The 24,812-nt window shown below is 38.8% G+C and overlaps 1 protein-coding gene across 4 annotated transcripts; it reads right to left on the reverse strand.

Annotated features, from left to right (window-relative positions):
• Positions 1–688: 688 nt before the first annotated feature.
• Positions 689–24,458, reverse strand: INTS14 (integrator complex subunit 14). Of its 4 annotated transcripts, none has more exons than XM_072614351.1 (14): positions 24,284–24,403; positions 21,712–21,787; positions 20,452–20,528; positions 17,527–17,807; positions 16,367–16,474; positions 12,983–13,138; positions 12,262–12,380; positions 11,708–11,850; positions 9,377–9,469; positions 7,969–8,113; positions 7,156–7,289; positions 5,058–5,176; positions 4,210–4,275; positions 689–1,509 (listed from the first exon to the last, which is right to left on the reverse strand). In XM_072614351.1, the coding sequence occupies exons 4-14, from the start codon at positions 17,746–17,748 to the stop codon at positions 1,258–1,260; spliced, it is 1,557 nt and encodes a 518-aa protein (XP_072470452.1). In that variant the 5' UTR covers positions 17,749–17,807; positions 20,452–20,528; positions 21,712–21,787; positions 24,284–24,403; the 3' UTR covers positions 689–1,257. The 4 variants fall into 4 exon arrangements, with proteins under 4 accessions (XP_072470452.1, XP_072470462.1, XP_072470442.1 ...); XM_072614361.1 differs by lacking the exon at positions 24,284–24,403 and adding an exon at positions 23,597–23,681; XM_072614341.1 differs by lacking the exon at positions 20,452–20,528 and having other exon boundaries at positions 24,284–24,431.
• Positions 24,459–24,812: the final 354 nt, after the last annotated feature.

Raw genomic sequence — 24,812 nt, forward strand, 5'->3', positions numbered from 1 at the left:
GAGAAATGTTTTTTGTCCACAATTTCAGAGGCTCTGTGTGGCACAGTCATTGAAACAGCTGTAAGAGACTGTAGAGATCATGTAGTCCAAAGGTTCCAAACCTGGAGTCCATGAATTTGGTTTTTAAAAAATTATTTTGATAACTATTTCAAAATAATTGGTCTCTTCTGCACTGCTATACGTTTTAGTTTATTCATTTAAAAGCATTGGTGTGAGAGGTGAGCCATGACAAAGAAGGCTGAGAACCCTTGAAGTCCAGTCCTCTTATTTTTGTAGATTAGTTCAGGTCTAGAAGGATGAAGCTGCTGCTTGAATTAGTAGCTAGTTTGTGACACAGCTGGGACCAGATCGCAGATCTCTTCATTCTTAGTTCAGTGCTGTTTTGTTTTTTTTTTTAATTACATAACTCTTCCTACCTTAGGATTTTTTTTGCCAGAACTTGATTTTGACTGAGCCTTGGCCTATGCAGTAATAAGGAAGGTAATAAATCTGTGCGCCAACAGTCTAACCGAAAGTGGAATTTAAGGGGATATGCTGTTTGAAACCAGTGCTATTTCAGTAAATTCTTAAAATTCTGTAGATTAAGACTTAAATACTGATGAGTTAATTACAAGGAAATTAAAATTATACTGGGTAAGTAGGTTGGAAAACAAATGAAATCTGAAGTATTAGTCTTCAAGTGAAACCATTTTGTAAAATCAAGCATTTTATTGTTCATTTACCTTAAAACTTTAAAAAAAAGCCCCAGTCAATTTTATATGTATTATACATATCACTGTTTAAAATTGTATCTTAAAATAAACAGCATCATCACCATTTTGCTCCAGGTCTAACAAGGGTAATCTCTTGGTTGCCTGAGTTCATTGCAAGTGCAGATGTTAGAGATAACCCCTGTACTTTTGCTGGTTCACTTTTAAAGCAGGAGAGCAAACGCTTTCTGGAGGTCCTAGAGGGATAGCACCTACTGGTGAGTTTCCATACAGCTGCTCAAGGATCTAGGGAGCTCCCCTCCCCACCAAAGCTGCCTAGGAAGTTTGCATAGCACAAACAACCACTGTCCTTCAGAAACCAGAGCCTTTTGATACCCACTTCTCCCCACCACGGAAGCTAAGGAGTTAACTACTTCTAACTTTTTTGGGGGAGATTCTTTAGATTCAGTTAATGATTCCAACCCAACCTGGACAGTTTTCATATCTTGACTCCTCTCCCCACTTTGGAAGTCTCTCTTAAAGAAAACGTTCCCCAAACAAGCCAAGTTCACATTCTTTCAGTGTTGCTTCCAGAAAAGTCTGTCTGAAGGGGGGTGATATTGTGATCATAAGCCGCGTAATCAGAGGAACCGGTACTGGCCAGTTTGAGTTGCCTGGCAGCATGGGATAATTGGAATGCAGCATCAGGGTGGGCTGTGTCAGGCAGAAGGGTGCACTCCCTCTCTAGCATGTCAGCTACTCCCTTCAATAGATCCAGGAAGCCAAATGCCAGGGCAGCCTTTCGTAAACGGTTTAGCTCCTGAAACAAAATGCAGATGAAATAATACTTTGGAACAAGTCTTTTTCGTTAAAAAAACAAACCCAACAATTTTCACCAACTCTGGGGATACAAATGTGCACATGCAGAATAAATATGAAGAGGATAATAATGAAGTAGTTAAATATTAGGTAGTTTGGGAGGCAGAATTCTAGACGTTGGAGAGATTGGAAAAAGGCTCCCTGCAGGTGCTTGAGCTGAGCCTTGAAGGAAGAGTGTGATTCTATAAGGGGGAGGTGAAACGAAAGTGCATCACAGGTACGGGAGGCGGTCAGGGCACAGTGTTGTATGAGGAACGGAGAGAAGGCCAAGCCTGATTGGATCAGTTGGAGGGGGAGGGAAGTAATGTACACTGAGACTGGAAACATGAGCTAGGGTCAGGTTGTGAAGAACTATAAAAACTAAAACAGGTTTATATTTTATCCTAGAAGTCATAGGGTGCCACTAGAGTTGATTAAGGGAGTGACATGATTGTATCTGCAATTAAGGAAAGTCACTTTGATAGCAGTGTGAAAGAGTGACTAGAATAGGGAGATATTTGGGGAAAGGGGGCCATTTAGGCAGTTGTTGCAACAATCTAGTTGACAGGTGATCGAGGGGCTGAACTAAGGTGGCAAAGTAAGTAGAGAAGTGGGCAGCTAAGTGGCACAGTGAATAGAATCCCAGGCCTCACAAACTAGCTGTGTCATCCTGGGCAAGTCACCCAACCCTGTTGGCTTCAGTTTCCTCATTTGTAAAATGAGCTGGAGAAGGAAATGGCAAACCACTCCAGTATCTTTGCCAAGAAAACCCCAAATGGGGGGATGAACAGTTGGATGTGATTGAAATGACTCAACAAAACATGTGTGTTGAGAAAAGTCAGACGGGAGAGATTTTGTGGAGGTAGGTCAAGGTTTTGCAACGATGGGATAAGGGAGAATGAGGAGTCAAGTCTGAGAGATGAATTATGATGGTGTTGCTTTAGACAGAAACAGGGAAATTTGAAGAGGAGTAAAATTTTATTTTTTTAAAAAAAAGAATTAGGGAAAAAGGAACATTAATGAACCACACCCACCCCTACTCTCATCACCTTAGAATCACACCTGGTTTTTAAACAAATAGTATCACTTTGGGGAGAAAAGTGATGATTTCTATTTTGATATATTGAGTTTAAGATGCCTCTGGGATGTCCAGTTTGAAATGTCTCACAGGCAATTGGAGATTTAGGGCTAATGCTGAAGGGAAAGATTAGAACTGAATATATTGATCTTTGAGAATCATCTGCACAAAAATGATCATTTAACCTGACTGAGGTCACTGAAAAAGAGAAGAGAAAGAGAAGAGGGACCAGAGGACAGTGTGTTAGAGAAAACCCACAGTTTGATGGTGTGTTGTAGATGATGAGCCAGTAAAGGAGACCTGAGAAACAGTCACGCAGGTAGTGGGAAAACAAGAACATCCAGTATTTAAGTGTCTACCTGTGCTTGGAAGAAATCTGTTTCCAAAAGTTTAAAAATGCATTTACCAGTATTTTTATGCATATGTGTGTCCATGCTGGTGAGTGTGAAAGGCCTACTGGTGATAAGGCTCCTTTTTTGAACAGAATACCCTGATGGGAATGAAATGAAATGAACTCCAGCTATGTTGTCCATCACACTATGTTTTGAACTGTAACATGTTTGGAAAGTCTGAGCAAAAGCTGAGAATGCACAATGATATTAAAGCCATGTAAATGGGAGGTGTGACACAGCACAAGGGGCACTCCAAGGCACAGAACATGGATTATACTCTTCCAAGACCAAGCAATCATACTCAGAGGCCATGGCACCAAAAATGACAAGTCAGGCTGTTCCATGCTGCTCTTTAAATGAGTTTGAGTTATAGTCTGGAATGACCATGGAGTTATGAGATATCACAAAATTTCCTCCTTTGTATCTTTATTACTGCTGATGACCCTAAAGCCACTTCTAGGCCAATTCATAAATACTTATCTTTCACAAGTAGTTCTGGGAAACAACTTATGTGGTAAAACTATAGAAAAGTTTGACGTTTCAACGAGGGTGGGGGAAGGAGAACGGCTGAACAAACTGTGATACAGAAATGCAACCAAATATGCCACAAGACACAATAAATATGAGGAACTCAGAGAAAAGTAAAGACTTACATGGAGTGATGCAGCGTGAAGAACACAGAACTTGAAGCATGGTATTTACAATGACTGATATTATAAATTAAAACAATACTAAACACAGGTGAATTTGGATCCAATTCAATGGCCAATGATGAAATATACTTCCTTTTTCTCAGTAGAAAGGTGAGAACTATGGATGCACAATGTTGCACACACTATCGTTGTGTTGCTCAGTTGTGCTCAATTGTTTTTCTTTGTTACAGGGAGGGCTCTACACTAGGGAATGAGGAACACAAAAGCCAAAAGATATCAATTTTTAAAAAAAATTTTGGAGCTATTTACAGTCCTAGGAGATTCAAACCTGATATGAATTCACAAACATTTAGAAGTATCTCATCCCAGACGGAAATAATTATTGAGAAGAATTCTTGTCTGGAGGCAGAAGGATAAACTAGGTATCCAATTGTCTTGTCTTAAAATATATATATAAGCTTGTAATCAACCAATCATGTTTAGCAGAACCTTGGTTCACTTGGTTCACCCTCCCAAAGTTGTGATCCCATCATTCTCACCTTATAGAATGTTTGTGTTTTTTCAGGCAGTTTTCTTGCATTTCTTAAGATCTTTTGTACATCTGTCTATTAAAGGAGGGGAAAACTTGTTATTAATCAAGTAGAGAGAGGAAGAGTTGAAAAGAGTGAGAAATGTTTCTGAACATACAAATTTAATAAAATAGAATAATTCCACTTAGTAGATCTGTCAGTGTGAGGATACCTCACTCTCACTTATTTCTGTTGTATGTATTTTTTAAAATACAAGCATAGAGCTTTTCTCTCAGTTCATTTAAAAATGAACATGAAGCACTCACACATCCTTTTGGGAGGCAGGTCAATCTGCAAATGATTTTGTGAAAAAGAAACACGTATAAAACGTTTTAAAAATCTAAAACTCATCAGGTGCATCTGTGGCAAGTATAACTATAGTTTTCTTTTCAGCCACATTTTTTCAATTTCAAAGTTCTGTACATGCTTCTTTTTTATGAGGCTCACTGCCTTCCTTCCAAGGAGCCGTGTAGGTAATGTGACCAGAGACAGAGAACTTAAGCAAAAGAGAAGCTTTTCACTCCCAGTATCTGTTGGGTAGGAAATCAAAGAAAAGCCACAGGATGAGTAGAAAGTCTTTTGTTAGTCTTGTGGCCCAAATGCCTGTCTTGATTTTGCTTATTTTGGAAGAACAAATAGAAAATGTGCTTCAGTGGGAAGCAAATTACAGGTGTGACTTTATTTTGAAAAGTTATTAAGTTTGAACAGAAGGAATACTATCCTCACAAGAAGGAGTATGCGTTTCTCTCTGCCACATCTCTCCCCCCGCCCCAAACAGAGCTCCAATCACTGATGACAAAGCAACAAGAATGAGCTACCTGTAAACCACTGGGCTTAATCCACACAGTCACATTCTGGGCATAGCTGCGCTTGTTCTTGGGCTGCAAGGGGAAAGGGCTCTTGTTGTCGTCTTCGCCGTAAGGATTTTCTTTGGCATCTTAAATGAAATGAAGCTTTCTAAAAATGACACTCTAGCACGCTTGGGTCAAGGAAATAACGTTTATACCTAGAGGACATTAAATTCATTTCTCTAAGAATGAAGGAACCTTCTAATCAGTATATAGAGTCAACCAACAGCCGAGAAAGGCTAGAAAAATTAGACTGAAATTATCTCCAGAGCATTCACAGCTTTATGACAGGTTAGTTTTCTACTCAAAAAATTCCAAAAATTTCTCATTAACTATAACAGGGCTAGGGAAATCTTTTTTTAATGGAAAGCCACTTTTTGGGTCACTGACTCAAAGGAAAAATAAACTGGGATTCCCCTAAGCAAAAAAAAAAAAAAAAGATTGTCCATTTTTTGTAAGAATTATGAACTCATTCTAATCATTTGCTTTTAAAACTAATAGGGAACATAAGACTCCATAAGAATGAGCAAGTAACGCAAAGAAAATGATAAAGGACAAGCAGAGAAAGACTTAAATGGAAAAATATCTCCATCCTGTGTCACTTTCAAACATTGTCCCTAAAGACTCCCAGAGCCACATTTCTGTTTTTAACCTATTTGCAGAAATAAAGGTATTTACTAATTACAGGTATTTACAGGTCCAGGTATTTACTAATTACAACTTACGGGTTCAAGATAAGTTCTTCACCCTTGCGTTCATGGCTCTCTATAAATTCACCTCAACGTTCTTCCATGTACACCCATTCTGACTATACAAACATCTTTTAACTTCTGGCCAATATAAACCTTCTCTTCCAGGAAGGTCAGATTCCACCCATACCACTTTCATTCTTATAGTAGTGCTTAATGCCAACAGTACATATTTTGGCACCTGGTTATTTACTGTCTTATACTGTCCCAATAGTTTTTATGGTCTGTGTAATGGGATTTAAAGCTTGCTGGTTCTTCTGAATCATTTGAGAGCAGACTTACTGGAAACTATGCATAGCCAAGAGGTCTAAGAATTCCTTTTCCAGATAATGGATGATGTAATACACTTGGCTTCTCTGTCTTACATCATGCCTGCATATGTGTGTGTGTGTGTGTGTGTGTGTTAGTTGCTTGAAACAGAGAATGAACCAACCTCTCCTCATTGTACTAGATTCTTCTACTGTTGCTGTAACATGAAGTTAAGCATGGGGATCATAAAGCCTGAGATGAAGGTCACTAGAAGGGGCTAACAAATTCATTATGAACACTTCTTCCTCTCATAAGACTGTATATAGAGGTAGACAACAAAGGGGAACTGGATCGCTGAATTCTGTTGTCTCAAACAACGCAAACCCCTTTTGCTCAGAGAAGGCTGCTGTGCATGCCAATACTGGTAATGCTGGGACACAAGAACACTACGTGGCTAATACCACTTGAATCTATGTATATCCTTTCGCTATCACCATTTCATGATTCAGTCTTTCTGGTGAGGGTGCCAAGTAGTTCCTTTTCCCCAAAGCCATAAAGAACAATACATTAGAATAATACAGTATGTCTTGTCTATCCAATGAAGTGATAAGCCCACTGTGGGTAGATATAGTAGCTTATATTTCTTCTCTATCCCCCAAAGCACTTAGCAGCATGCTAAGTAAATTCCATGTGCTAAATAATTAACTACTGAATTAAATTGAGAAAAATTTTCTTTTGTGTATGGGAAAGTCTACTTCAAGACACTCCAAGTAACATGCTCCAAAGGATTGTTTGTAAACAACCTGAGAAACTCCTTATTTTGAAACAGGATTACTGGAGTTTAAAATATCTCATTCATGTGCTAAGTTCAAAAATGAAGTTTTACTTTTTTTTAAAGTTAGCTTTTCAATCTCTGTTTAAAAGGAAATCTGGATAGTTTATTCCACATTCAAAAAATACGGTGATTAAAAGAGGGAGTCCTCTTAAGGAATGGATAAAGTAGCCAGAGAACTTCTTCAAAGCAACAGAAGGAAAAGAGAGCTGTGAGTAGGACCTCATAAAAGTTGTACCTGAAATAGGCCCCAGTTGTGCCATTTTCCCCAGCCAAGGCAGAGGCTCTGGACCAGGTTCAAAGAGAGACATCATGAGATTTGATTTCTTCTTGCTGTCAGCTTGAGAGTAAAGCATTCCATGCCACTCAGGTCTGTGTGAAAACCAGAGGAATATCAAGGCTAGCAATGCCATCTCTAAACTGCTTACTCCCAAACCCAAACCTAATACTGAACAAGTCTACTCTATACTCATTTTTTGTCTAAAAAGACAGTTACAACACGGATATAAAATCCCGAGTCTGCACAATGCTTGCTGTGGCCAGAGCAATCTCTGGAAGAGGCAAAGGGGTTAAGGGCATTCTCTTTGTCTTCTAAGCCTTTTGCACCTATATATAGTAACCTATAGAGAAAGATATATTGATATAGAGGTACACATATCTATACATGGGTGTCTATGTATAATACACAATAGAATACCATATAACATGTATATCTATATGCTACATAGATCTATTTATAACATAAGTATATGTGTATATATAGCAGTATAAACACATATATGTAATATACATCTAGATACATTTATCTACATAGATGTCTATCTCCCTACCCCTTAGTCTCCTCTAGAATGAGAACTTGGCTCTCATTCTTTAATATGTGCGTGTACACATATGATAAACATATTTATGTATGCATACATATATAAAATAATACACAATATATAGAATAAAATCAATTTCCTTCAAATCTGAGAAGCATCTCACTTTGCATTTATCGAATCAGAATTCCTGAGACAGGAATGACCTTTAGATAGACCCAAAGCATCCTTACCCTAACTGAACGATTGCCACCATTCCTTCTACTTTCAGGCTACCATGGAGCAGGACACAAAAGTTGGGTATTTTGCCAGCAATCTGATTAGCTGAATTTTCATCTTCATTGTCATCAGTGATACCTGTACCTACCTCATCACCTTCTATGCAAAAAACAAAGAGGAAATTGGTTAGACAAAGTTCAAATACAAAATCCCTGAAAAACTAGAGGCGGCTTTGTCATGCAATTGTACATTTGTAGAATCTTTTTGGAAAGGAATCTGGAAATATGAAATAAAAGTTACAAAAATACACATGTCCTTTAATCTAATAATTCCAATATAGGAACATACACTGAAAGTTGTTTGTTTGGTTTTTTTTTTAAAGAAAAGAGCTTTTCATTACACATAGTTGCACAAAACTAGAATAGAACCAAATGACCAACAGGAGGAAAATGATAAATTGAATTCTAATTAAAATGCCTGGAATACCATAATGTAATTAATATTGACAAGTCCGAGGAATGCCAAGAAATCTAAGACCTTTCTGAAATGATACATACATAAAAAAGTAGAACTAAGCATAAAGCACATATTAACCGTGACTGTGACTATTTAAGAGGAAATGAGAATGTAAATGAACGGACAAAGAATCCTGATGGAAACTCAGAGGAAATGAAAAGTTGTTACAATAATTTAATGTTGAAATTAATCAGTTTAATATAAATAAACAGCTACTATGCAAAATCTAAAGAATGTAAAACTCAGTTTTCAAATGGATCCTTTAAAAGGTAGAGGAACCAACAAGCAGAAATTTTACTTTACAGTTTCAGCGTGCTGTGGTGGTGACCCTGGGTGAAGGCTGTGACTGCAGAATACAAGTTCAGGAAGGTCTGGCACCAAGCTGGAAAGACCTTGAGTAAAGGTGAGTGATCATATGTTGCCTGAGGTCCAGCCTAGATAAATCTGGGAAAGCTCCTCAGCCAGTTGGATAAGGAATATTTCGGTCATGGATGCTCCCAGAGGCCACCTATCCACTAAAGCCAGAGGGGACCATAAAATATTTGTGCTGGGCAGTGGGGAAAGTACCCTCACAAATCCCTTGAGTTTTTCAATTATGGTTCATCTTAATCTAAACTGAGAGAGCTTCTTGAGAGATTCAGGAACTCTGAATGCCTCATAGCACCTTGTATAATGTTTTGCATTCTGAGAGACTTTGGAATGATTGAGTGATGGCATGAGAAATGGAGTAGCACTATTGTTTTTCTGATTTGTTAGGCTCTGTACAGTTTTTTTTAACCCAGTACAATAGTCTCTCCTCCAAAATCCTATAAAGTGAATATCCTTCTTTAACTGTATGGACCATTTCAAACACATTTAGATTAGGAGAACTTTCATACATGCCCCAAAGTTAAAAGGAAAACTCACCTTTGTTAAGAGCAATGGGCAGGACCAGATGCCTAGACAGAACTGGGGGGCTTGAAATATCAGCTATATCTATAAAACCCACTATTTCCAGATCTGGAAGGAAAGATTCAATATAATTTTAATTCATATGTTAGGCAGGCCCTAGGCATCTGTTCTATTTTATTTAAACATAAAAATAGAAATTTCAATAATGTAATTTTTTGGCTGAATTCAAGTGTGATGAGCTAGATGGAGAAGTTATTAAGAATTCCTTTTACATAGTATCTTCTCAATACATAGAGAAGATACATAGTATCTTTTCAATTAACAACTTCCCAGGAAAAGAAAGCAGTTATATCTTCCTTCCAATGAATTCAAGTTACATTATACATTTCTCTGTGGAAATATATGTACTGAAGGTCATAACAGCAGATACAAGCTCAACTGAAGATCACGAGGGGGAGCCCAAACACTTTCAAAGCAGATCTGATCAGATCTTTAGGAAAGGTGGCAGTTTATTTTTTTTTAAGGGGAGGAGAATGGATATTTAAATGAAGGAAATAACTAAGGATAAGGCCAAAAGTTGATGAAATGGTTTATGAATGGCTAAAGTTTAGAGATTTTTCTTTTTATTTTATGAATAGCTAGAGTCTGATTTTGGTTTTTTCTTTTATACTGTATACACACTGAAGTAGTTCCTTGGATTTACTGAAAAGTTAAATGAAAATCAAAGCCTTGTTGTTAACTAGAACTGAAAACATACTTCTAATACATCAACAAGAGATTCTGAAGGAATACCTTAATTTTCCTGACAATAATCAACACCAAAAGTAAAGACATTTGGAGAAAATGCATCACCAAGATAATAAGTGGCTTACAATGATGTACCAAGAAGAGAGCATTCTAATCAATAGGGTTCAGCTAACCCTGGCTAGGAATAACTGTTAGAAAGCCAATCATTTCTCTGCGAAAAAATAAGAAAATCCAAAAATGATTCATTTCCTCCAAGTCTTGAGCCTAGCATGACACAGATTTCACTTCAGGCAGTGCTACATTTAAAGGCTGAATGGCATCTCCTCTTCTACTCCTGCCATCTTTCACTCGAGAGGGAGCATGGAATCAGAACTCTTGGTTTTGACTTCTGCCTCAGTCATCTACTTTGTGACCAGGGCAAGGCATTTCACATCCCTAAGTCTTGGTTTCCTCATCTGTAAAATGGTACGAGTAAGAGCACCCAGCACACATGGCTATATTAAGGATCAAGTGAAGTAGTGAATGTAAAACACTTTGCAAACATTACAATGCCAAATAAAGTGAACTATTATTATTTTCATTTTACATTTTTTAACTAGTGTTTACAAGAAATAAAAATTCAACACATCCTTTTCACTTAGCCATGGTACTGGCGGCAGAACAACAGCATTCTAATATATTTTATAGCTGAAAGGAATGTCTGAGATCTCTCATTCATTCAAACCCCTTGGGCCACAGGAAAAAAAAAAACTAAGACCCAGAAAAGGAACTGAAAGCTCGGGGTGGAAGGATCAGAACTGAAACCTGCACCAGAGACTCCAGAAGCCTCGCCTTGTTTACGGCAATGACTGTTTTAATGAAATTCCAAAGGTCACCACGAAGATTCAGTAAGGGTGCCAGTCCTAAAGATTTTATGGCATTTGGGTATGTATAGTAAGTAGTTTCTGAATATGAATTTCAATTGTGGACACTAACAATAATAATGATAACCGCTAATATTTATATAGCATTTAACATATGCCATACAATGTGCTAAATGCTTTACAAATACAATCTCCTTTGATCCTCCCAACAACTGTGGGAGGATATCTCCATTTTACAGACAAGCAAACTGAGGCGAACAGAGATTCAAGAACTTGTCTAGGAACACACAGCCAGTAAACTGTCTGAGTCTGGCCTGGAATTCAGGCCTTCCTGACTCTAGGCCTGGCTTATGTGACTAGAAGCTGGAAAGAACCTTAGAAATCTTCCAAGCCCCTCATTTAATAATGACAACACTGAGGTCCAGAAAGGTGAAGTCCGTCACATCTTAATACTTGTGTGCCCTTGGTAGTAGCAAGTGGCAGAGCCAGGATCTTCTCTGACTTCTTTTCCCCAGGAAATTAACCTGTGTTCTTGACATAAACATTTCCAGATGGGAAGCCCTTCAGACATCATAACCTCCTTTCTAAAGCAAATTCTGATCATAACATCGTGACTAGGAACAATACCAACATGATGTGTTAAACCTAGAGGAAAGAAATAAGCTAGGAGAGGGAAGGGAAGCTCGACAGGAAAAGCAGAGAAAAAAGTTATGCAGAAATATATCTTAAAAATTACCTGTATTAATTACTTTAGGAATAGGATCAATTTCTTCATCTATAATAAAAGGTTCTGGTCTGGGGAAGACTTGCACATCGGATGTTAAGTGACCACATTTGAGAACAGCATGGAAAGGTGTATATGCCAGGTCTATCAGTTTCCTAAAATATGATAATTCATTACTAAGTGCTAGAGTAATAATGAAAAGCAACTGAAAATACTAATTAAAGATGTAAACTTGTTTTCCTTTAAGATTACTCCACAACTGAAGTCTAATCAATTGATTCATGAAGAACAATGAAACATGACATTCTTAATACAGATATTTACTGGAAAAAAGTCCATGAGCAAATGCTTCTATGAAACTGCTGAATTACTGGGAAGAGATAACTGCCGACATTACCATTTCATTTGTACCTAAAAATATCAGTTATACTAATCATTACATCTTTAAAATGGGCAATATAGGGAAATACAATGGCACAATTCAAAAGAATTTTTGGGGGGGGTCTAAATGCTAAATTATAATGATAGATTCTAAGAAAGTTGTTAAATTCAAAACACAGACTCACCCAAACATAGACTGTACATTCTTCAAGCACAGGGGACCATCAATGGTAAAAATCTGTCCTTCACCATTGTTTAAGTCTATGAGTTGTTCCAGACAATCTAGAGAATCTGTGCTCTGGAGCTACAAAGCAGGAAAATCTCTCTTAAAAGATGCAGAAAATGCCAAATAAATATGAGCTCACTGAGGTCAAGGCTATAATAACATATACAATAAAAACCAAATATTTTATGGCAGACAAGAGAAAAAATAACTTTAACAGTCTTTAAAAAAAACAATTATAACAGTCTCAATTGAAGGAAAACAGAAAAGTCATTTCATAAAATGAAGACACCACATATAAAACATCACTCTCTCAAGGGGAACAATTGGTATTTACTCATGATTTGCCCTCCAAGGGGACTTATTCATGTACAGGGAAAAACTGAGAAGTGTTTATTAATGAAACACAAAAAGGATAATTTTCTCAAACTAAGGCTCCAAGTCGACTTCTTTCAGTATTTCTTTAGGCACAGATGAGAAAAGTCAGCAGCAGAGACACTTTATTACAGAAGAGGACATCTCAACCATTAATCATCTAAACATCTCCCATGAGAAACAGCCCAGAGGAAACAACTTCAGGTATATCCTCATGGTGATGTAGCAACAATGCAGAATTCCATCAAATCATCGTTACTAGTTCCGGAGAACTAGTTACTGTTCAATGTTAAGGTAGAAGAATTTACCTCTTCCAAATTTGCCATGCACATGATGTATAACTTAGATGGAAAAGGGAAAGGCAGAGGAAATCTATTCGTGTCACTTCGTTGACTGTGAGTTGCTAGTGAGTGGCGCAGTGAACCTCTCCCAATTCCTAGACATCCATCAGTTACTAGAACAACCTATTTACAGAAGAAGGGAAAGATTTGTAATTTAAATAAACATATACTTAAACAATAAGACTTAACACTTTTAATTTTCCTTAGCTACTACAAGATCTTCTAAATATTTAAAAAAACCCAACACTTCAAGATCCATGAATTGCTTCATTACATTTTGACAGCTAGACTCCTATCTCCTGAGTTGGGGTTTGTCAGCCAGTATATGATAATCAACTCACCCCCTTCATTCTAAAGCAGCTGCAGCTTGCCTCTCAGGTCATACAAGAACAACAAGCGTCAAACTCTGGACATATACTACCAAAAGGTTGGCAATCCCTGTCCTAAAAGAATATACCCAAACTATAAACTCCATAAAAATATTTTCTTATACTCTTAATACAAAAATTGTATAATGCAGCTTTCGTAAATGCATCCAGCTCTAGCTGCAGATGTTAATGTACTCAATGTAATGAATAGACAGAATTACAAAAGTTATTGATTTCTTCATTACTCTCTAAGCACTGTGAAATTGTAGCACATTTTTGGGGAGTATTCTCTGTTTACATACAGTGTGACTGTTTTCAGTCTCCCTTAACTGGGTATTTGGTAACAAAGGACCACCAGTACAGGATTACTTATGTGCTTATTTAACAACTTGTAAAGACAACAAAATGGCAATATGCTACTTTGAAGAGAGAACAACTGCTAAGGGGGGAGGGCACCTGAAAGGGTAATCTGTCAAGAGGACAGTCAATTCACCCTAAGGCAATTACATCTTCCAGGCACCACCAAGTGATTGATGTTTCATCTTTCCTTATGACACAGACTCTGCCACATGCTGTGTGATGAGGAAACATTATACATAATGCCAAAATGGGAAGTATGTGCTGCATCCTGATAACAGACATATTATAGTTACCTAAAAACTTGGTAACCAAATCTCACATTAAACCAAACCAGTCCAGTAACTACATGCTAAAATGAATTATTATTAATAACAAATATCATTTGCAGACTGATTTTCTTAATAAAAAACACAAAATAATTTTGAGCCAGAACTGCTGAAAGATTCATACAGCAATCTCAGGTTGATTTCAGTTCAACAACTCTTTATGAATTTCCCGCTATATGCAAGGCCACCCACATAGTACTATTCCACTGTGGCAGCAAAGGAGGTGACCTTGGGGTCTCCAAGGCTAAGCCAGAGGCCTGTGAGCTCTGTTATGTTTGATTAAACTGGAATAGCTTTAAGTATGGGCCTGGTAACATTCTAAGTTGACTTTCTGAGGACCAACTTAACTAATTTCTCATTACCAGTAAGCTGACCACACAGTAATGAAATCTTTAGCCAAGGTGACTCATAAAACAAAGAAAAATACAAGATGGCCTTCAATCCTTTGGTGCTCCATTTCTGCCATGACTATTATAGAAAAAGGGGCGGAGTGCTAAGAATAATGGTTTAATTACTGCCTATAAAAATGACTGCTGGAATTCTCACTCTGCGTGCCAATGCACACTTACTCTAAGAGTAACTAAAGCTTGTTGATTTTGATATTGCTGCTACAAATGGAAGGATACAACAAAATATGTGCAGAGAAGTGGGAAGGAAGTTCAATTGCTTTTACCACGAGCCTAAACAAAACAAGAAACGTTCAATAGGACGTTTGTTCATTTGGTATCATAATGCTCATGGCAAACACTGGAGATAGACCATCACAAAGAAACTGCAGCCTGTGTGCTAACTCAGATCTGCTGCAGGGGATAAAGAGGCAGAGAAATTCAAGAAAGAACTTTCTAAGATTCCATAGGAGGAAGAGTGAAACATGCTCCAGGGCTAAGAAATGAGAGATGGAAGGCTTGTAGATTATACAGAGGCCTCACAACTATATATTCTGAAAATCTTCACAAAGAAAGTTAGTAGGTACAGGCCATGTCAAATACCAAGTAACCTCATCAAAAGTGGAACTAACGATGTTCTAATAGAAAGGAAATTAGTAACCTACTAATGGAGGTATCATTTCTGAATCAATTGTGTTTAAAGGCAGACAATCAGCTTTTTATAGCAAAGCTAAAAATCAATACCAAATTAGAAGGGATAAAAATGAGAAGCTATAGCACATAACTGAAACAACTGCTACATGAGCTACTTAAACAAATGGTTGATGCCTTCCAAAAGACTGTATCTGTACTGTTACAAGCCAGCATAGTACCTTTGAACAACAGACTTCACAGGATCTGTGAATTCATCATTTTTGATACGTTTGGGGACAAAAGAACAAATCTAATTCTTCTTTTGTCTCCCTGGCTATCTACTGTCACTTAAAAATTTAATTATTTTATTAAAAATATAGTATTAAACATCAATAAAACCAACTAAACTTTCTTAATAAACATTTACAATTAAGTTCTCAATAGGATTTTTCTATCTATTCTTTTTCATCCCCTTTTCTTCACACATGGTCATGGTTTATGTGTCCTCTATTCTTTTGGCACTGCTTTTTTCACTTTGTATTATTTCAAAAAGATCTTTCCAGATTTCTTGGTATTCTTCTTCCTTGTTAGCCTTCATTTCGTTACAGTATTCCATTATCTTAATGTTCCACAATTTATTTGATCATTCCTCTACTGCTGGACAGTAAGGCTATTTCCAGTTTTCTGCAATGGCTTTGGCTGTCAATTTTCAATGTATCTACTTTCACAGGCATCTTTCTCGAGGCTAGAAGGCCTCTTTGCTACTTCTAACTGCTATCTTATTTAAAAATGGAAAGTTTACAGGGATAACCAGACAAGCAAGCTGATTAGATCAACTTTAATTCTACATATAACTCTAGGTAAAAAACTGGCTTGAGGGTCTCTTCCAGTCTGATTTAATAAGGCACATTTTGCGTACATGGTAGATACTAAAATTTCATTAACCCTAAGAAAGTAATTCTAAAATTCAACCGAAGCATCCTTTTAAACTCTACAGAAAACAGTATTAAGTTTACAGTGTACTTACTGCTAAGAGTACAGTTTCCATTACACCTAATTTGGGTGTGTCTGAATATACAACTTAGCACTTTCTTTCAAATGATATACCAAATGTAAGCATATAAGTAAAGTTTATAGAAATTAACAAAGATTATAAGAAAAGAAATTATCTAACAAATTTCTCTATGTAGAAATATAGCAAAGTTTATAGAAATTATAAAATCCATCTTGAATCAAATTTAATTTTTGAAATTCAGTGAAATGAAAATGAATTGTTACCTGGCAAGGAATTGAGCCACCCCATTCTTGTTGAACAATATTGCAAACACCAAGTAATGCAGATTCTAAACATGTTTTATCGTAATCATCCATATTACTCAGTGCTTCCTGATTGGATAAAAGAGTTATTCATTATTCTTTACTGCTTAACTAGTTCCATAAAAACAGCATGAACTATTCAAGATGATAATATTACATAAGGAACAGTATATTCCTAAAATCCAGCTAGTGCAAATTCTAAGTTATCCTCTAAAAAAAACTGTGAGAGGTTTTAACTTTTTTCAGACATAGAGCATTGGATATGAAATCAGGAAGACCCAGGTTCCCATCCTGCCTCTCACACGCTAGTTGTGGTCCTGGAAAAGTCACTTAATTTCACGTTCTGCATCGATAAAATGGGGATAAAAACAGCACCTCCTGCATAGGGTTGTTGTGAGGATCAACTGAGGTAATAATGCATATAAGGAACTTGGTAAACCTTAAAGCATAACACACAAACATACATACACACATATACATATGTAAACACACACACATACATAAGAGCTATTTTTAATGCTACTACTAATAAAGAGAACGTTTAACACTTCACTATTCTTTTATTCCTTCTTTTTACTTGATGGGATTCCAAATAGCCCATCCAAGTTTATACCTTTATGGCTAAAGAGCTACAGCTACTCCAAAACAAGGAATCATTAAACTCGAAATCTTTTAAAAATATATCCAACTATTTCCAGTATTTTTAGAAATGCTAAACCCCTGAAAAAGAGTGTCTGAAAAGGGAGTGTTTGATTATGAGTGCAGTACAGAAGGATGTGGCCTATGGCTATCTGTTTTATTCTCTCTGGGAATTCTGTTAACTCCATGGAGAATAGTTGTATTACAGAGAAAGCATGACTAGGGAAAAGCTTAGAGGTCTATCAGGTCAGGTTTTAAGATCCACCAGGAGAATCTAGTCCACTACTATTTGTAGACATCTAGTCATGCTTTGCTATTAAGGACCATTAGCCTTGTAATTCCAGATAGATTGCAAAATATTATATCAATGCTTGTTGCTTCAATCTAATTAATACAGAAAATACTCCATTTCTTACTGTACCAATGCTTGGTACAATGCCTGGTACATAGGTACTTAATCAATGCATGCTGACTGACTTTACCTGAAGAGTGTTATAATCTCTTGTAAAAGGGACCATCAATTCCCAAAGTGATGAGAAAACCACCAAGGCTGTAAATTCAAGCTTGTAATTGGTGGCCATGTGCTCAAATAACATAGTCAAACCATGGGCTGCTAGGTGTTTTCGCTGATATTCTTCTGATCCCTCGATAGAGACAGGTCGAGTCATAGAGAGTGACACATCCATCACCACCACAGTCGGCATGATGAAAATGTCTGTATTTCCAAGAGGCAATTGTACACACGGCTATAAATGAGAAAATGCTGCAAAAAAAAAAATATTTTGTTTACGTATAGAAAAAAAGCTTTTTTATTTTCCAAACTGAGACAAAGGGGAAAAAAGTAAATCCTGTACTCTAGCATTACAAGAATAGGAAAAGCTGAAAAGTGGAAGATAAATGAGTTCAGGTACTTAGGGAAGCAATTCTAAAATTATTTTGGCCACAGATTACTCCTGAGTTTGAAATATATTGATAAAACGAATCAATGATCATTTAGATACGAGATTGGAAACTATGGCCAGAGGGACAAATCTTGCCCACTGCTGATCCCTTGTTTACAGGGTCTACATATATGGAATGACTCTAAGGTAAAGGGAATTGGAAAATTAAGTTTACTTCCATATCTCCCAAAAATGCTTCATTTAGCAAACACTGAACAATAAATATTTTCCAGGAGAAAATATTGCTTGCATTCAGATTTCCCCCAGGATTACTAGTCATATCAGGTGGACCATAAAAGATCTGAAGACTCCACTTTGGGAAATACTGTCATAAGTCACTGACAGCATCACTACTAAATGCACAATGAAATAATCTTCAGTCATGAGTTGACCTTGTGTACTGCTTCTGGTAAAAAGCAAGCATAAGCATGTACTTGTGAAAATTGGGAATGATGCAAAATCCCCAAAACAGAGGCTGAGCATACTATGGTGTATTCAGGCGACATAACACCACGTGGCCATTTAAATGCCAACTGTGTAGATTACATCAATATGTGAAAATGTGTATGTATTGGAAATAATGTTAAGTAGAAAAAAAACAGAATAAAAAGTGGTATGTATATATTGATAATGCAAAAATATACACATATCCATCAAAAGGTTTCAGAAGAGTATGTGAAGATATCTAAATGGTTTCATGTTCAGTTTTTTTTACCACAAAGGTGCTAGAATTCCTAATTTTCAAAAAAGCTAACATGTCATGTGGATGTGCTAATGTGCATTCAGGAACTAACAACAAGGATCAGGCAAACTCTTCTGCTAAGTTTTTACTGATCCTTAAATTACAATACACATGGTCCCCAACAATCAAGTTACATTCCCTAAGTTCATGAATGAGAACGATAAAAATTATTTTGTGATTAGGTTCTTAGAGCAGCACACAAAAGCCTATTGAACATATACTGTTTCTAGAGAAGAAGTAATAGGGATATGTGGAGAGGCAGACACTCCTGCCACACACTCCCATTTACCAGTCTAAATCTAGTTTTTGAAAGTTGATCCATGTGTTGAGTCCTTCATACAAAGACATGGAAAATATTCCAATTTAAATCCGGTATAAGAACCTCCCTCCAGTGAAGTGGGCTGTAATACCGAAAAGGAAAGACATTTGTTTTCTTGGGGCAGGGCAGCCATTCTCACCACCTGAGGAGGCCGATACAATAAGACAATTTTGTTTGTTTAAAACACTAATTGGTCTCACGTAGTTTCTAGCCTTCTTGGCTTCCCCCACCAAATCAACTTTCTAATAATCTTGGTCTCCAGACAATACAGAAATCCATCCTGTCTGTGATCAATTTAAATACACACACATACACAGATACACACTGGTACCTTGCATTTGTATTACATTTTATATATTATGGTGCGTGTTCACCTTTAAAAAATGTTTGAACAATGCTATAAGTCTAACGTGGTATAGCAGGGAAATGATAGGGGCTCACTGAAATACTGGGTTAAACAGCTGTCTTTCAGAAAATTAATCCTAAAGGGATTAATGGCACAGGAAAGGGCAGCTGTGGAAATTGGCAAGTAGGTTGGAGAGTGTACCTAGGAGTCAACCAGGATGGTTGAGATCATGCCATATACAGAAAGACTAAATTAAACAGGCTATTTTTAGCCTGGAATAAAGAACTAACCAACAAAAAAGTATTTACTAAACGCTTATGATGTGACAAGTACTGTGCTAAGTGCTGGAGGTAAAAATACTAAATTGAGATAGTCCCTACCCTCAAAAAGCTTATATTCTAATAAGAGGAAACAATATAAAGAGTGTTAGCCAGGGAAGGCTGTTTGGGGATGGTTAGTGAAACAATCCATTGACAAACCCAGAAAAGAAAAAAACACCTGGCAGGCTAAGATACCTCTCTTCAAGAATCTCTGCCATGTATAAGAGGAATTAGATTTCTTTCATTTGCCTCCAGAGAGCAGAACTAGAAGTGATGGGTGGAAGCTGCAGAATGTCGGTTCACTGTAAAGAACTATCAGAGCTGTCCAAAAGCGGAAGGGACTGTCTGCAGAGTCCTTCCCCCACTAGAGTTCTTCTAGAAAAGGCTGGATAACCTCTTGTTGGGTATGTTAGAGAGTGGATTCCTGTTTGGCCTCTGAGTTCCTTTTCAACTTCTAAGGTGGCATGGATGAGGAGCTAAACTCAACAGAGGTGAGAAGAAAATACATCTACAGCAGTAGGAATGGACAATAAAGGGAAAGACTCTGGAGTCATGCTCTAGTTGGTTAAGAGGACTGGGTAATGGGAGAGGAAAGGGAGAAAGGCCAGAGATATTCTAGCAGGCAACATTCAAGCAGCAACATGTCAGTAATCAACAAATATCTAGGTTATGTACTAGTACTTAGTACCAATAATCATATATACACATAATATATATATATATATATATACACACATACACTGTGAAAAATGTATAAGGGATCAGCTTTACTTAGGGTCTGCTACCATTCCTTAGGATGACAGCAGGTACTCGAACCTAAGCAATAAAAATATTAAATAAATTTTAGAAATGAATAAATAAAAAATACGTAACAAACATCACCTTCTCTGTACGCTATGTATCTCTGGAGCAGTGGTAGAGGCAAAATGTTTCTATTAAGTTTCACAGAGTAAGGATAGCTCCCAGATGAAAACTACCACTCTACATTACAGCCAGAAATCCTCAGGTCTGAAGGTCACTGTGGGTCCTCCACAGCTTCCTGAGGAATTCTTAGTAGAGTAACTGCCCTGGCAACAATTTCTAATTAGCACTGAATATCCATTAGCTGCACAGAGCTTTGGAGACAATCTTCAATTTTAGAAAGGTAGATAAAATTGCTGCTAGATTCTAACTTATGTAGGGTTTAGCCTGTTAGGATGGAAGCCAACAGAGAAAATCCACTTCATTCATCCTAAAAAGAAGACCAAGACCAGTCTACTCCCCACCTCCATCCAAATACCTCAGAATCACAAAATATTTGATTAAAGATCTCCTAGTTTTAAAGAAGAAGTTTCCTCTCAGAGGGGTTAAGTCTGAGGTTACACAGCTAATTAAAGGTAGAACTATACCCTAATAACTTCCATAGATGGAAATAATACTTCTCTTTCTACAATTTTCTTTTCAAGTTTGAAATATTCACTATATCCACCTGTCCTTTCTCCCTAAGATGCTTTTTGCTTTCCTGAGTCCTATCTGATGCAGGATTACTTACCTGAGGCAGGAGAGATGAATTATATGTAAGCTCTCTGCTATTAGGTAATATTGACTCCTACCTTATTTTACTCTGGATCATTAGTTTTGGGGAGGTCAAGAAGAGAACTACAAGGATTAAGGAACACAAAAATCTCCTTGTTTAAAAAAATGTCTCACAGAATTTACTAGCTGGAGATTCACAAGTTTTAAAATCTCCCTAAAGCATCTTGGACGTACATTATTAATATGAACTGTTTTAATCAAATCAACACCTGGAAGACACCTGCCTTAGTGAAAGAGAGTTTTATTTTGTTGGGATTTGGGGCTAAGGATAGGACTGAAAAGGAAAGAAAGTTTATGTTTAGCTATTATTATAGGTCAGACTGCTACTTTTACAAAACCTTCCTCCATATTTCCCTGAATTCCTTCTTCCATCTTTATTATGACTATTAATAAAGAGTCATAGTTTTGAGTGAGGAAAGCCTACCTTCTTAAATGTTAAAGAGTTTCATTCCTCAGTTGATCAGCGTGAGTTGATTTTATTTTTTCTACATTGTTTTATCCTATATGAAGAATATTTTGACAAGTCAATACAAATGAGATCACATACTGGAAGCACTTTGCAAACTCTGAATCACTAGGTGGCACAGTGGATAGAGTACAGGGCATGGTGTCAAGAAAAGGTCAAATCCCACCTCACACACTTCGTAGCTGTCAGAGTCTGAGCAAGTAACTTACCTTCTCTCAGACTCTATTTCTTCATCTGTAAAATGGGGATAATAAGTTTCTAACACATAGGGTTGCTGTGAGGACCAAATAAGATTATGTATCTAAAGCACCTTGCAAAACTTAAACGTTGGCTATTTTATAAACAACTATTACTACTACAGGTGTAGGGAACAACTGTCAGATCAAGAATGTAAGATCACAGGTTTAGAGCTGGAAGGGATTTAAGAGATCCCCTAAACCAATCCCCCAATTTTACAGACTGAGGAAACTAAGGCTGAGATAGGATAAATGATTGGCCCAAGGTAATAAAAGACAGAAGGACAGCTAGGCGTGGATAGAGTGCTGGGATGAGAATCAGAAAAACTTCTGTCTGAGTTGACGAATCCAGTTTCAGACAGACACTTATTAGCTGTGTGACCCTGGGCAGGTCACGTCACTGTTTGCCTCAGTTTCCTCATCTGTAAAATGAGCTGGAGAAAGAAATGGCAAACCATTCCAGTGTCTTTGCCAAGAAAACCCTCAATGGGGTCATGAAAAGCTGGCCAAGACTGAACAACGAGAGAGATGGAATCTGAATCTGCATCCTTTGATCTCAAATCCAACATTCTTTCCAGTGCACCAGTGCATAAAACCCTGAAAAATTTAGAAACGGAAAGAATTTTAGAGCTTCAACCCTTTCATTGTACAGATGAGAAAACTGAAGTTCCGTGAGGTTAACTGATTTCTCAAAGACCACAAAGCAAGTCTGGCCAATGTTGCATAGAAACACTCTAACATGAACAAAAGACCAGTTAGAATCAACACAAAGAACTAAGAACCAGAACACAATTGAGGCGGACCAAGAGGAACTTAACTGAACAAAAACCAGGGTATTGTGATTATCGCTTCTGAAGGGAAAGAAGAGTTTAACCTAAAATGTCTTAGCTTCAATACTAAGTTTTCTCTTAAAAGTTGTATGCAACTTTGTTATATTTATTTTGATGGCAACTGAGAAAAACATTTATAGCAGCATTAAAGAAAGGAGATAATGTAGCATGACTGAGTGATCTAGATGCGATCTGGGTTCAACAGTAGCTCCCTCAATCCCTCTCTGTGACTTGGGATTTAGAACTTTACATACAGTCAGACGTGATCATTTTGTGGATGAAAAAACTGACACTTGGTCTTGTCCAAGGTTGCTACTGCTAGGTAGCAGCAGATCCAGGATTAAAACGTAAGATCTCTGACTCCTAAACTTGGGCTCTTACATCATCACATTGCCTTTCACCTTTCCGGAACCTGTTATATCTGCTGACGCAGAGAGAGACACCTTTATAGGATAGACCTCTGTGAGCACCAAATGAAATATGTAAAGAAAGCACCTTTTAAATGCTTCTACTGAGTGCCAGGTCTGCACTAGGGCCAACTCTGGCTTAGGAAAGCGGCTAAAAAAAATTTTTTTTTCAGTGTTAGTATTCACAGCTCAGAAACTGCATGATACTGATACTGCTCTCTGTTGTCTGGACTTGTGGAGAAAACGTTAATAATGCAGATTAAACTAAAAGTGCCCCTCCCCCCAACTTGGCTGTAAATGATTCTTCACATTTTAGACGGTGCCCAAGGCAGGTAAGTCACTCCAACTTTCTGGGGTCGGCTTTTCTCACCAGAATGGAGAGGACAGAGCAGAAGGGACCAGAAGAGAGCACTTGGCCAGTCCTGGCGCCGGTGCACCGGGCAGCCACCCCGCAGAGGGGCCGCTGCAGGAGGGGAGCCGCGGCTTCCGTTACAGGCTCCCTTACAGCTCTCGGCACAAAGCCTGGCATACAGCAGGTGCTTAATAAACGACAGCTGACTGACTGGTCTGACACAAAACTGGCTAAACAGAAGCTAACCCGCCGAGCGGGGAAGGGTGGTCTGCGTTTGGGGTTAGTGAAGGCTGGGGTCCGGCTGGGTCCCGAGGCTTGGGGGGCCCTTCGGAATCCGCTCCAGGCCGGGGGCTGGGGGGGGTGTCTCCAGGGCCCCCGGCGAGCCGACAGTCCGGGCCTCCCCCCAGGACCCAGTCGAGGCCCGGCGCCGCGGGCGGGGGGGCAGCACTGGGAAGCGGACAGTCGTTGGCCCCGGGGGCGGGGCAGGCCGAGGCCCAAAGGCTGCGGGCGGGGCCCCAGCGAGCCTCCGCCTCGGGAGAGACCGAGACCGGAGCCTGAGCACAGGTGGAGGCCGCGGGCCGCGGGGGCCCGGAGGAAGGGGGCGGACTGAGGTGCTGCACGCCCCCACGCCCGCGCCCCTCCACACACCTCCTCAGACCCCAGCGCTCCTACTCCTAGCTCTCTCCAGGCCCTCTCCGGACTCACCCCGCGCCCATCGCCGGCCACCGCGTCCGTCGGTCTAAACCTTCCCCCTCAGCACCAAGGCCGGAACTTTGGGACCGCACGAGTAGAAGACCCAGGGCAGCGGCAGGCAGCGGCGGGGACTGCGTGCCCACGCCTAGAGGAGAGGGGCGGGGCCGGATAGGGGGCGGGGCAGGAGGAAGGGGCGGGGCCGAGGGTGGGAGGAAGGAGGGGAGGGACTGGGAGAGGGGAGGGGTGGAGAAAGAGAGGGGAGGAGGAGCGGGGCTGAGAGGGGGAACTCAGAAAGGGGAAGGGGCAGGGAGGAGGAGAGGAGCTGAGAGAGGGGAGGGGTGGAGAAGGAGAGGAGCAGGGGAGGGGAGGGGTTGAAAGAAGGACGGGAGAGGGATTTAAGAGAAGGGATGAGGGAAGGAAGAGAAAGGGGAAAGGTTTGAGAGAGAAGGCAGAGAAAAGGCTGGGAGGGGAGGAGAAGAGAGGAGAGGAGGGGCTAAAAGAGGAGGGAGAGACAAGGAAGAGCAAGAGGGGAAGGGCTGAG

This window comes from Notamacropus eugenii, chromosome 1, assembly GCF_028372415.1.
Source record: "Notamacropus eugenii isolate mMacEug1 chromosome 1, mMacEug1.pri_v2, whole genome shotgun sequence".
NCBI lineage: Eukaryota > Metazoa > Chordata > Mammalia > Diprotodontia > Macropodidae > Notamacropus > Notamacropus eugenii.